The sequence below is a fragment of the Drosophila arizonae genome, chromosome 5, assembly GCF_054131065.1.
Source record: "Drosophila arizonae isolate 15081-1271.41 chromosome 5, UAZ_ARI_1.0, whole genome shotgun sequence".
In the NCBI taxonomy this organism is placed as follows: Eukaryota; Metazoa; Arthropoda; class Insecta; order Diptera; family Drosophilidae; genus Drosophila; species Drosophila arizonae.
The window spans coordinates 20799136-20812503 of NC_142925.1; the positions used below are offsets into that span (position 1 = coordinate 20799136).

General features: G+C 36.3%; 2 protein-coding genes across 7 annotated transcripts; both read left to right on the forward strand.

Moving 5' to 3' along the window:
* The first annotated feature begins 129 nt into the window (after positions 1-129).
* On the forward strand, positions 130-7429 carry Sod3 (Superoxide dismutase 3). 6 transcript variants are annotated; one of them, XM_018012968.2, is made up of 5 exons: positions 130-295; positions 4598-4666; positions 4731-5187; positions 5255-5276; positions 6819-7131. In XM_018012968.2, exons 2-5 carry the CDS (start codon positions 4604-4606, stop codon positions 7033-7035), a joined length of 759 nt encoding a protein of 252 aa, XP_017868457.1. In that variant the 5' UTR covers positions 130-295; positions 4598-4603; the 3' UTR covers positions 7036-7131. The 6 variants fall into 6 exon arrangements, with proteins under 6 accessions (XP_017868457.1, XP_017868458.1, XP_089327841.1 ...); XM_018012969.2 differs by lacking the exon at positions 6819-7131 and adding an exon at positions 7142-7429 and having other exon boundaries at positions 131-295; XM_089471715.1 differs by lacking the exon at positions 130-295 and adding an exon at positions 1922-2069 and having other exon boundaries at positions 6819-7134.
* A 1232-nt stretch (positions 7430-8661) lies between these two features.
* Tsp47F (Tetraspanin 47F) lies at positions 8662-13349 on the forward strand. The gene is made up of 3 exons (XM_018009366.2): positions 8662-9425; positions 11844-12032; positions 12102-13349. The coding sequence occupies exons 1-3, from the start codon at positions 9351-9353 to the stop codon at positions 12570-12572; spliced, it is 735 nt and encodes a 244-aa protein (XP_017864855.1). The 5' UTR covers positions 8662-9350; the 3' UTR covers positions 12573-13349.
* The last annotated feature ends 19 nt before the right edge of the window (positions 13350-13368 follow it).

A 13368-nucleotide genomic window follows, 5' to 3' on the forward strand; every position in this document is an offset into this window, starting at 1 on the left:
CTGAACGATAGCGCACGATCGTTGTTCGTGTCTTGCCAGCCACAACGTTACCGTTGACGTCGACGTCAGCGCTGGCGTCGGCGTTAGCGCTGGCATCACAAGTACTCTCAGACTCGACTTGCGCCAGCGATGGGAAATTTAAAATCAGTTGCTCGGCAGGTCTCCAAACCAAAGCTTCGCTGCATTCCAATCAAAGCGGTAAATTGTTCATATTGCTGTAAAGTCAGTTTCAGTGCTATTAATTAATAAATACGAACTAAAACAACAAAATCACACTAAATCAGCTGTTAACTAGGTAAGTGCTGGGGCTGCTACAATTTCAATAAAAATAAAAACAAAATAAACTGAGAATAAATAAGACAGTAGAACGTGCTAAAATGCTGTATTAATATTGTGTTCAATTGAACAATTAACAAAACCAGTTTTCGCACAACTGCAAACGGAGTTTAAATGATACCTTAATATTTGTGCGTTCAATGGTCGTTCGCCCTTGCATGTGGGTTACAGTAACCTGTTATACACCCACACACGCACAGTACAGATGTACATATGTAGCCGAAAAACAGAATCGAAAAGAACAAGCAACACGTTAATAAGCAAAGCTGCAGTCGATACGTTGCCTTTGCTTCTGTTTTGCTTTGGCCGAATTCGCAGGTAAATTCGAGCATTTTCGAAGGAGCGGCTGTTTCCTTAGTCATACTCGAAAATATTTTACTACCGCTTTGCCTAAGTCAAATTCGAAAATATGTCGTTAACCAACGCTTATAATTAGATATTTTGATATGCAGCTATAAAACAATTGATGTTGAGATCTCATCTGAGCGACAACGAGCTGGCATCACACTTGAGCTCAACTAAAACTATCGTTTAACTATCCACAGATAATTGTATGCTAATTAAAGTCTCACTACAAAGCATATCTATTGTTGTTATCTATATGGGAACAGAGATTACCTTTGCCAATTAGCATCCGAAATTCAGGGTCATTCAATATAATTATAGAAACAAACAAAAATATTTTGCTTTTAATAGATACTCTAGCGTAGAAAAATTAAACTGTATATATAATTTTTTGTTTAATATAAATGTTATTAATAATAAATATTAAATTATTAAATAATAAATAAAACCAGAAGATACCCTATATGTACCCTAATTCACTCAAATTATTCAAAATTATAAGCAATAGATATATGGAATAATCCATATATTATCATAATCATAAATTGTATTTCTAAAGTGCTTTTATAACTGAATCTCGATATAGTTTTTCTCGACACTGAAAATATTGAGTATTTGAAAGAAACTAGAACTGTTATATAAATAAACCTACTAGTTCACTAAATCAATATACCCGCAATGAGTTCAGTGTAAACATTTTTTACTAAAAACATTATACCCTGATTTCCCAATGTGGTCAGGGTAGGTATGAAATGCGTTGAACGTGTTAATATTGGTAAACAAAAAAATGTGTACTACAATTATATATAGGGCAAATGTTACAGTGGCATATTTATTGTATAACAGATTTCAACGTAGTTATTATCTGTTCGAATCAAACATTTTTGTCAGTGCATTAGTTTTAGTGTAATTACGTATAGTCATAAATAGTTTTAGTTTAACTAAATAAAATTTATACAGGAACTTTTCACTTACGATCTTTAAATATAGATTAGGAAATTGCAAATCATTTTCAACCCAAAGATTAGAGTAGCTACAGTAGTCATTGCCTAGTGACACTTTTCATTCATTAAAGAGCGCAAAGAGTTCATTATTCTTTCATCAATCAATCAACCTGGGGAAAACGCCCTAATGATAGTTCTTCGAACATGACAAATGATTGGCCATTATAGGGAATGCTATTCAGACTGAAATTAAGTGAAACTGAGAAAAAGCCATTTAGTATACCCGAGCAGCTAGAACGCATGACAACTAAACTTTAGACGTATCTTATCCGTGAGAATATCGATTTGCGTGCCGACAGTCAGACTCAAGTATACGACGCCATAACTTCTGAAAATGATCGTCGAATTTTACATTGTACAATCAGCAGAAGCTCAATAAGTCGAGTAAGTTAAGCGTTAACTGAGATAAGCGCTACATAAAGTAAGCAGACAGTGAGTGGCCAATGAGAGTGAATGAGTAGCCGGCAGATACCCTAACATTAGTTAGAATTTCTTCTTGCATATATGTAAATATATAAAAAAAAAGTTTATATATTTTTTATATATGTAAATTAACGTAATTATAACTTTAATTTTAGACATTAACAAAAAAACATTCTAATGATTAATGATTTTTTAATTATTAATAAAAACACTCAACATATACTGGGAAAATTCAACAACATATACTTTTTCTGAAATTATTATCAGTAATAGCTATTACAGTAAACTCTGTTATCTTAAAATTTATCAAATCATTCACTCAATAACAACTCTTCCGCAACACTTTATTTCCTCTCCATTAAAGTTATCCCATTAGTGTTTTTTTAGTTCGATAAGAATTCGGTAAAAACTGCAATACCCTCATACATTTTGCTTCCTTAGAAAAAGAAAATTAAGTCTATTCTTACCAATAAATCGAAAAATTCCAAGATATGTTGATATTATAAAATGAAAAGAGTTTTTACATCGAAAAGGTATAAGTCCGCAAATTATTTTCTAATTTAAAATATAAATTATTATCGAATAATCTAGGTACCCATAAATTAAACTATTTGCCAAGTTTTTAAGATTGCCTGTATTCCAGGCTTTCAGTAAACGTAAATAACTCAACATTTCATCAGATGATCAACTCCATAGGCAACTTTCCAGACGGGATTAACCCAACCCATATACACTTGTTACAAACAGAACGCGCATAAGCACTCCAAAAATTCGTTCTAGCCATAAACTACGCGCATTCCACAGACATATTTTGAGTTGTTTCAATTTATAATTCGCACTCATAATCGAGAAGTGCGTACAGCAAAGAGATTGTTGTTTGTTGCTTGTTGATTTGGCCTTGGCTCAAGTGACGTCGACTACGTCGACTTGTTGGCCAGTAAGTGCGGAACTTAACCCTGTGAAAAGGCTGTTTTCATTTGCCTGTACATGGCATACATGTACATATATCTACAGATATATAAAGCATAGACAAAAGTGAGCCAATATATAGAAAATACATATTATATAGTCTATACACATATATATATCATATTTGAGCAATGTGCATGACCCACAAATCGTGTCGCAAACTGAGGTTAAGCGCTTTAATTCCGTACACAAAAGAAAATTAAATAAGTTCAAATTATTGCACGAGCTGAACAATCAGCTGTTTGGATTTCATAGAGATGCGCAATCTAGAAAGTATATAAGTAATAAAAAATGTGCAAAAATATAAATATAATAAAAAAAAATTTGATAAAATATATAAATAAACAATAAATAAAATTTTAAATTTTTAGAATTATTTATTAGATATTTTTAATACTATATATTTGATCTGTTTGTATTTTTTTTAATGTGACAAACCTATAATTGAAGGTTTCATTTCAACAAGAAAATTTAAAACCGCTTTCAATATGAAACAAAACTTATTTTTATATAATACAAAAAAAAAAAATTTAGACCTACACTGACATAACGCAATCATGCGTAAAATTCCTAATAAGACAAATCTTATCTATTTGATTTTGTACTTTAATTAATTTACGGGTTTTTTTCTTGTTGTGTTTATCTTCGAACTATAAAAAAGGTTTGTTAAATGTTTTTAAAGAACTGTTATTGTAGAAATTATTTTTTTTTGAGTTTAATTTAGCTTTTCTGTTAATTTCAATCAGATATTTGTACTTTTGGAGTATATTCCTTTCTAAATTCGTAAAAGCCTATAACATTTCGCTGATAACTAAAAGTTGAACACGTTTCCAAATAGTTGGCTGAGCTTTATAAAAAAAAACTTCTAATTTACTATAAGAAATCAATTTCTTACAGCGAATTTGATTTGTAAACATGTATGTTTATAAATTATATTTTTTAATGCATTTTACGATTCAACTTAAATTATTTATCGAGAATTTATATTAGCTTAGCAAATAAACTAAAAATCTATAAATATAAAACAAATATGCATGCATATATAATAACAAAATAATTATACTAAATATACATATAAAAATATTCCAAAATATTTATAAAGTCTTAAATGTTTTTAGCTAAGAGAACACACAATTCTAGCTAAATTCATATAGTGGCAAAGCAGTTCCACTCATTGCTGTGTTACATAGATCATCTCTAATGCTAGTAAGCCTCAGCAATGAGCCGGATAGTTCTGTGAGCTCGTGTATGGAAATAATCAAAGTGCGCTCGTCTCTTAATTGGATAAAACCCGTCCGATCAAAGTGTTGAGTGAAGGTGAGAGCACAGTGAAAGGGAAGCGGGTAGACAGGTAGGCAGGCAGTCAGGCAGCTAGGCAGAGAGCAGTACGGACATAGATCAAGGTAGCGCTCTGACGCAATGAAAACAAATGAAAATGAATTTGTTTGAATGTTTTTATGCTATATATATACCTATATATTATAAGCGAATACTGACTTATTCTCACTTTTATTTTGCAGATCAAGATGCTGCGCCTTCTCACCGTCACACTGGCTCTCTGTGCCACGATCTGTGCCGCTGCACAAACTGTAAGTATAACTACGAATTATAATATTAAAATGCAATGTTTTTAATATATGTTTCTATTTAAAGCGCAACCAACCTATGGAGGCGATTGCACATTTGACTGGCCCACCGCAGTCGGACAACACGCAGGTGAAAGGAAATGTCACCTTCATTCAGAATGACTGCGGCCAGAGTGTGCATGTGCGCATCCAGCTGGAGAACGTGATGGAGGGCAAGCACGGCTTCCACATACACGAGAAGGGAGATCTAAGCAATGGCTGTGCCAGCCTGGGCGGGCACTACAATCCCGACAAGGTGGATCACGGTGCGCCCGATCACGAGGTGCGTCACGTGGGCGATCTGGGCAACATTGAGGTGAACGCCAGCCGGACTATCGACATCACCTACACAGACTCCGTGATCAGCCTGAGCGGCAAGCGTACCATCATCGGACGCAGCGTTGTCCTGCACGAGATGGAGGACGATCTGGGCCTGGGCAATCACACCGACTCCAAGAAGACGGGCAATGCTGGCGGCCGCATCGGTGCGTATAACAAAAGCTTGGCAACAAATCACATATTAAATATCCTATTCTGATTTTCTCTTTACAGCCTGCGGTGTTATTGGCATTAAGTAAATATCTGTTAATGTTCAAGTTTCAAGTTCAATTGTTGTCCTTTTTTCTGAAGCAACAAAAAGATAACTTTTCTCATTTGCGTCAGCTAATAAATAACTTTCTCACAATGTGTGCGTCTCTTTCACTGCTAACTGTAACTGTTAATGTAACTGTACTATGCACGCCTACTCATCACTTATTGCCTTTGCTCTCTTATATAAGTTATAAGCTATACTTAGTGAGCGTCTAAGCAATCATATTGTTATATTTGTCATACATTTACATATTTCCACTGAGCACGTACACTTATAACACTTTGAATTGGCAGGCTCCTATTGGCTATGCATATCAATAGTTATGTGTATGTGTGGGTGTGTGGCGCGTATACTTCTCTGCACATGCTTGTGTCCTGCCATTAGTAAGTCTACAGAATTTTTGTTATACATTCATGCAGCGCCTTAGCATGGCTGTTATAAATTTGTTCACTCTGCTAATGAGTGTCTATCTCATTATTTATTTTATATATTCAAGGAGTTCAATTTTTACACTTTCACATTTCTTTCACTCATATCTTTTATACATGTGCACATCTCTAATTAGCTTTTATATAGCGCATTGAGTGACTAGCTATTTTCTGATCTCTCTCTTTCTGCCCCTCTCTCTCTCTCTCACTCTCGTAATAAATTCATGCATGTATGTATTCTTGACAGCCTTTTGTTAAGTTAGGCTTAAAGCAATATTTGTTGCATATTTCTGCAGTGTACACGAGCGTAAGCGTTTGCCAAGCAATTCCTTATGTTATTATATACATTCACGTAGTTCAACTAGCACTAATACCATTGTATATACTAATATATACATATATATATAAGCTTTTACATACCGTATTTAATGACTGTCTAATTTTTGGACTCTCTCACTCTTACTGTCACAATCCATATTTCGATGCATGTGTATATATTGTCCGTGTGTCCAACTTGTCGTAGGTAGGAAGTGCCCATATTTGTTATACATTTATGCAGCGCCAATGAGCGTTTACTCAAGCAGAGCTGTTATACATTCACACTATGGCAATCTAATCGTTCACTCAAGCAGAGCTGTTATACCTACATATATTTTCTATATGTATGTCTGTGTGTTTAACTTTCCGCACTACTCATTTGCTTCATTCATGTTCCATACATATAAAAAGCTCATATATATAACACATTGAATGACTGGTCTGTTTTATTTTACTATCTCTCCCTATCGACACTTTACTGCTATATTTGTTTACTTGTAGCTTGCTTTCCTGCGTCGTCATTAATATTATTGTAAACCTAAATAAACGTATAATGTCAGGTTGTCCGAGTGGTAGGTGGGAACTTGTGCACCTTGATACTAAAATCATTAGAACGCATGTATATTGCCATGCTATTCATTAGCCAACTAATTCACATAATTGTGTTTGTTTAACCACACTGAGTTCATCCACCCGCACACACACAAACACACACTCTATTGCATACATGTGCCTGAATCAACTCCATTTTCCGCTGGGCCTGCTTTTGTTTTTGCAGCACGCTTGCACCATATGAACAGGCCGAACCACTACCTGAACCACTACCCGAACAAGCTGAATCCATTGAAGCATCAGCATTGCACAGCACTCGTCAACGCACCCACCACACTGCAAATCAGCCTACATTTTATGTGCCGCACGATCAGCCTCGCGATCATGTTATCTATCCACTACTGCGCCATCCTTATCCATACGCATATCCGTACTATCTATAAGGGTTCCATTCAATGTTCAATGTTCTATGTACTGCAGCCCCGCCCACTTTCCACACTCGTTCGACTAGCTGCACTCCTATCCTAATGCCATTAACTCTACTTGTAGGTCGGATGTGGACGAATGGCCCTGCCGCGGCGGCGGTGCGGATGCACTGCGTCAATCCCTGTCCATTGTGACCGTCGTAGTTGCTCTGATCATTGCATGTGGACTGTGATCAAATATATTATTATGCACACACTATGAACAATAATTAATCCACACTCATATCGTATGCCATGCACTGTACTTAAATATTATTATATACAAAACAAGGAAATACTCCCATTGCATAAACTTGTAAATTGCCCCAACGATTTCATCGATAATAAACTTAACTATTTCTTATATACCCAATATATCCGAAAATCTAACCGAATCGCACTCCCATCAACCCAAATGCCACAGCGAGAGTTGTCGAGATTTCTCCGATCAGATAATGTGAAGTAACTCACAGTTGGATTTCGCCTTTAGAATAAAACAAATACAAATACAAATACAAACACAAATGGGCCAAACACGCAACATTTAAATCAAGCCAAAGTCCTTCTAGGTGGCGACCTCCCCCGTGCCCAAATTGATGACAGACTTTTGGCATAGCTCTAGGTGCCAACTGGAATTGCCAGAGTTCTTTAATTATTCGCACAGTCTGGCATTTATTTCTTGAATAGCATTTATAACTTTCACCGTTATTCACATGGAAGCACGCAATTATTTAGGCCTATGACGTCGGGCGGTCCACATTTCTACGTGGGTCGATTCCTTAGTAATAAATCTATTTATATAGCCTGATATATGTTTACTTGGCTAAAACTTAGAGCCAGACGCTTGGTTTGTGGCAATTCCCAGAAGAATTAGCTGGCCTATATTAATGCATGTATTCAAAGGATTTATAGGATTTACTTATAAAATGTCTCTTATTCAAAGAAACAGTAATTTTCTGAAAAACTAGCCGGCCTCAATGCATGCCAATTTATATTTGGAAGATTTACTCATAGGCCTAAATATAATATATATGTAAAGAAAACCTAGAAAAAGCGTACCGAGCTGATTTAGCTGACCTTAATGTGCCAATGTGATAGATGTGAGTTGATTATTTCTAGGAATTCTTTAAACTTATTCTATAAGGAGTAGAAATGATGTGCCGAGTGAGAGCTTACAGCTGGCTTGAGTTTTCCCAAGTAGCTGTTATTGTATTTCCGAAAACGCCTTTTAAGTTTCAGTACATATTATATTTATCGTCAAGTTAAATGTCTGTATTTATGGTAAGTAATCAAAGCGAGCCAAGGAAAAACATCCAAGTCAAGCTGCTCTTAATTTATAATAACTTTTTTTTTCAAGTACCTTTTTATTTATCTTCATATATAATAGTTAGAAGTTTAAAATAATATATTTATCTTCAAGTTAAGCTAGCAAATCTGCTATTTGCTTGTCAAATTTGTTTAACTTAATTTAATATTAATAATTAATAAATATTTACCTTCATTACTAAGCCAAGTGCAAATATAGCTCACGTTTTCCCATAGTAATTTTAAATATATTTTATGGATAATATTGTAAGCCACCCATGCAAATAGTTGTGGCTGTCAAGTAGTTGAACTTTAAAGGTAAATACGCGCACCTAGGTGTAAGTAGCTATTCAACTCGCACTTTCTGCGCACCTAATGAGTGCAATGACTTGTTACCCACTTGGGCCCGCGCTTAGCGGAAGCCGTAGGCGACCCAGAAAGCCTTACGCTAGCGTCTGGAAACTTTGGTCAAAGTTGTAGGAGCCGCAAACACGGAGGCGGCACTGTAAAGCAGTATGAGTGCATGTATGTGTGTGTGTGATTCTATGAAATGGGTTACAAAGCATAAAAACCCGGAGCACGCTCCCTCCTCCGATTCCTGGTCGATAGCGAGGCGGCCTAATCACCTGGCCTGAATACGGTTTTTTCTGCTTTTTTTTTTTTTTCTTCTTTCTCGAAAATACTTTCACTCACTTTTGCCTGCTGTAATGACCAATGTGAGCTTGGAGTCAAGCAGCTCCCGGCGCGTCGGTTGTCAGCCATTGTGGCCACAACAGAAGGCGGACTTGGTTGCCAACATCGTTAGCTTGGCCAGTAGCCGTGCCGTGCAGTTGGTCAGTTCCAATCGTAACGGCACTTTGAGCAGACGCGCGCGTTCCCTCAAAGTCAACTAAAAGTCATAGCTTACCCATTGCATAGGTCTACTAATTTTGGAATATCCAGAGACGAGAAACTATTTTTAAACGACTTTATTGGACTTTGACTCCTTAATGAGAATCAAAATGCGCGCCTGTGGACCCAGCTTAATCAAATATATTCTATTTGCCTTCAATGTTCTATTTGCGGTAAGTAAAGAAAGCTCAAGAGTTGGGTTGGGAGTGGGAAATTATAAAAATAGAAATATAAAATGGAATATAAATATATCATATTTATTAATTTATATGACTTTCCAGCACGTCAGCTTATTAAAATTACAACCTCGTGCATAATTGACTTTAAGGAATTTTTATTTTTCCCCTTAATGAACTTCATGAACGTAAAGAGTCGTGTTGACCTAGCCGTATCTTTGCGCCATCTTTGTGTACTATTTTGAATGACCTTATTAGACATGGAATTTTCTTAGAGCCTTAAAGACACCTTATAGTCGTTTCCTTACAATCTACTAAAAGATTATATAGAACTTTATCTGTTTGATTATAACTCACATTAAATATACAAACACTATACCTATATGATGAACAATCTTTAAAAACATACACAAATATCAAATAACAATTTTTGGTCACCTCTCGCTAGTTATTTATAATTATAGACACTTATGGTGGCTCCTTTTACATTCAGCTAAAATTAAATCTAAAATTCAAAAGACGAAGCCATTTACTTAAAACATATTATGATCAAGTTAGTCCTGAATTCTACAAAGATAAATATCCTAAGCTACAATACTCGAAGCTGCAGTTCAGCATGAGGCTAACTAGATCTAGAACTAGAATGATTTAATTTTAAATAAATACCATATACTTATGTAGAAATTTGTATTAATCAAATGGAAAAGCTTGACGCTTCTTTAAATAATAAATAGTTTTCATTATAAGACTTTTTTTCTATATTAGGCTTTTCTATGGTCAGCTTTATTCAGTCAGTTTATAAAACAATAAAGTGCAATAAAAATATTATACAATAAATATATAAAACTGTAAAAATTTGATTGCAGTCCAAACAAATAATAAATGAATTGATAGTTATCAACTATTACTCAATAGTCTAATAAACAAACAAAGCCATCAACAGTTAATCAACTTTTAACAACATAATTTATTTATCAGATAATAGATTAAAAAAAAAAATGAAAATTACATTTTTTATTTGTCATTCAGTGGAATTGCGTGATTCGGACTTAATTTATACACACGTAATCAAATAAAAAGGACATGGAATTAGATGCTCTTTAAAAACTGAATCTAGATTAAACTATGTCAATGGATAATTGTTTGCGCACGGCGGATAATGATGGATAAACGGATAAAGCTGACATGGATAAATTGCATTTAATTTGCTGCGCTCAAAAGTAGGCAACGAAAATTTCAATGCCACGAGGCAAAGCCCTTTGAGCAGCAGCACCGGCAGAGGCAGAGCAGAAGCAACAACAGAGCTGAAGCAGCGGCATGAGCAGAAGAAGAGAAATAGAAATGACGACATGCAAATGCCATTGACTTGGCCAATGTCCATGGCAATGGCTGATGCCTTATCAGGCAATTAGAGTTGCTAATACAGGCAACACACACACGCTTACTGACACAGACACAAGCACAGACACTCACTCACGCACACACTCCGACACAATTAGGTGCACGGTGAGCAAGAGCGTTGGTCTGATTGTTTGGGTCATTAAGCAAATTGTGCTTTGGATTTGTTATAGGCTATATAATAGCCGCTCTTTATAGAAAATCGATTGTCAGGTTACTTTTATGTGCATGACCATTGAATGTGAACATTCAGAGCTATAATATTAGAATGTATGTAATATGCAGAGGTAAAAACAATATATAAATATACTGTTGATCAGCATCTGCAGCACAGTCCTTGCAGCAGAGTTTTAGCTAAAGCCATTAGTATTGCTGATTATGTTCATATTTCACGTGGAAACTATGGAGTACCCAACTGAAGTTTTTAATTCAGAGCTTTTACGTCTTTAGAGCTACAGTCATTAGGATTATGTTAAGTCATAACCAATTAACACTGTGAAGAGCCGTAGTTGCTGTGCTTCTTGTAAGAGCGGTAGCATTGCTCTCCCTATGAGTGCTCGCCCAGACATGACAATACCTCTACTCACTCTCCTTTCAGCATACTCCTCCTCCTTCGTACATAATTATGAATTGAACTGAATAAGTAGCTAGTAGTTTACCTTCATAAATAATTGCGCTATAGCTGCCAGAAAAAATTGAAGACGTGGGCTGACTGCGAAGAGATGGTCTCTGCCAAGAATCAGCAGGACCTGGGTTCAAATCTTGGCTGCGTTTGAAGGCTTTTTATTCGTATTGGAAATGTTATTTATATTAGTGATATTTGACGTGCAACATAACAAAACAGCATAAGTAAAGCATCAGACCCGGGTTCGAATCCGGGTGCGAAACAAGTTTAATTTATTTTTGTTTTATTTAATTTGTATTTTGTATAAGAAATATTTTTTATAGATATATTTTCATAGTGGATACTAAATATTTTTGTCTAACGTCTCATTCCCATTTTTATGCATCATGCAGCTTTCTGGCTTGGGCATTTTGGTGGCCGGCGCCATCGTTCTGGCCGATGTCCGCGAGTTCAATCACTTTGTGGAGGGACGCGTGATGGCGCCGCCCATTGTGCTGATCGTCACGGGGCTGGTCATATTTCTGATTGCCTCGCTGGGCTGCTTTGGTGCCATCAAGGAGTCGCCCACGCTGCTTCTAACGGTAGATACACCTCTCCCACTCGCTCTCACTCCCTCACTTAATGAACATACCACCAATCCCACTTCACAGTATGCCGTGCTGCTGGCCATCATCTTCATCGTTGAGCTGGCCGTGGGCATTGCGGCGAGCGTTTTCAAGAAGGATCTGGAGGGCATGCTGAAGAACTCGCTGCAGGAGTCCATCAAGCGCTCCAACAGCGAGGACACCATCGCCTGGGACAATGTGCAGCGCAAGCTGATGTGCTGCGGCGTGGACACCCCGGCCGACTGGCGTGCCCTCAGCCTGAACAAGACGCTGCCGGCCAGCTGCTGTCAGCCGCAGTTCATTGACGCCGCCGTCGGGCACTGCACCGAGTCTCCGGCCCTGGGCAAGGACAAGTACTACCAGGAGGGCTGCGTCGGCAAGCTGAAGGAGCGCATCGATAAGAACGCCGTTATCCTGATTGGAGTTGGCATCGGCATCGCCTTCATACAAATTCTGGGCATTGTGCTCGCCTGCTATCTGGCCTCGGTCATACGGCACACGCGCCAATCGAACTAAGGATCAGCCAGGATCTAGTTAAACTCTATGTTATTTTATTATATATTATGGATCTCATGTCTGTCCGCTTAAATATATATCTATATATATTACTATGTATAAGAGCTATATTCTGTGCACTAGCTAAAACTTTCTGCTAAGCTATTTAAATTCTTAACTCTTTTCAAAGCAGGCGAAATTTTCTAAAGTACTCAATGTGTAAAGCGAGGGTTGCTCAGCACGTTGATAAAAGCTCTTTAACTTGATTTTTATTAAATTAAATTAAAATATTCAATATTTTTGTTAATTTTTGCGACTTTTTACTTGAGTTTTTTGTTAAACTATCCATATTCCCAATTATATTCCCTTCAAGTATTTAAATCTTTTTAGACAGAATACTTTATTTGAGAAAAATTTAATGAAGCTCAAACTTTTGTTAGCTCAAAACTTTCTTTTGCTAACTTCATCTAATTTTCAACTACAAATCCATCTATAGAAATTGCAAATACATAAATAAAAGTATATTATATCAAAATACATATATATCATAATATATCAAAATATTTGAATAATCCAACTTCCCTCAACTGACTGAGCGAGCCTCGTACTCAATATGAAAACGCAACAAATCATTCGAAATTCCTAAAATTTTCGATATTTCAGCTATTTTCCTAGTCATAAGCCAAGCTCAACTACCGAACATCCTGAGCCGCCCCTTCGATACTCTGCTTTACAGGGTATTCGCGCGGCCGTCGTAGTCTTAACTTTTGCTTTCTATGCATACGTATTTTTATTGAATAAATCAATTTGCTCCATA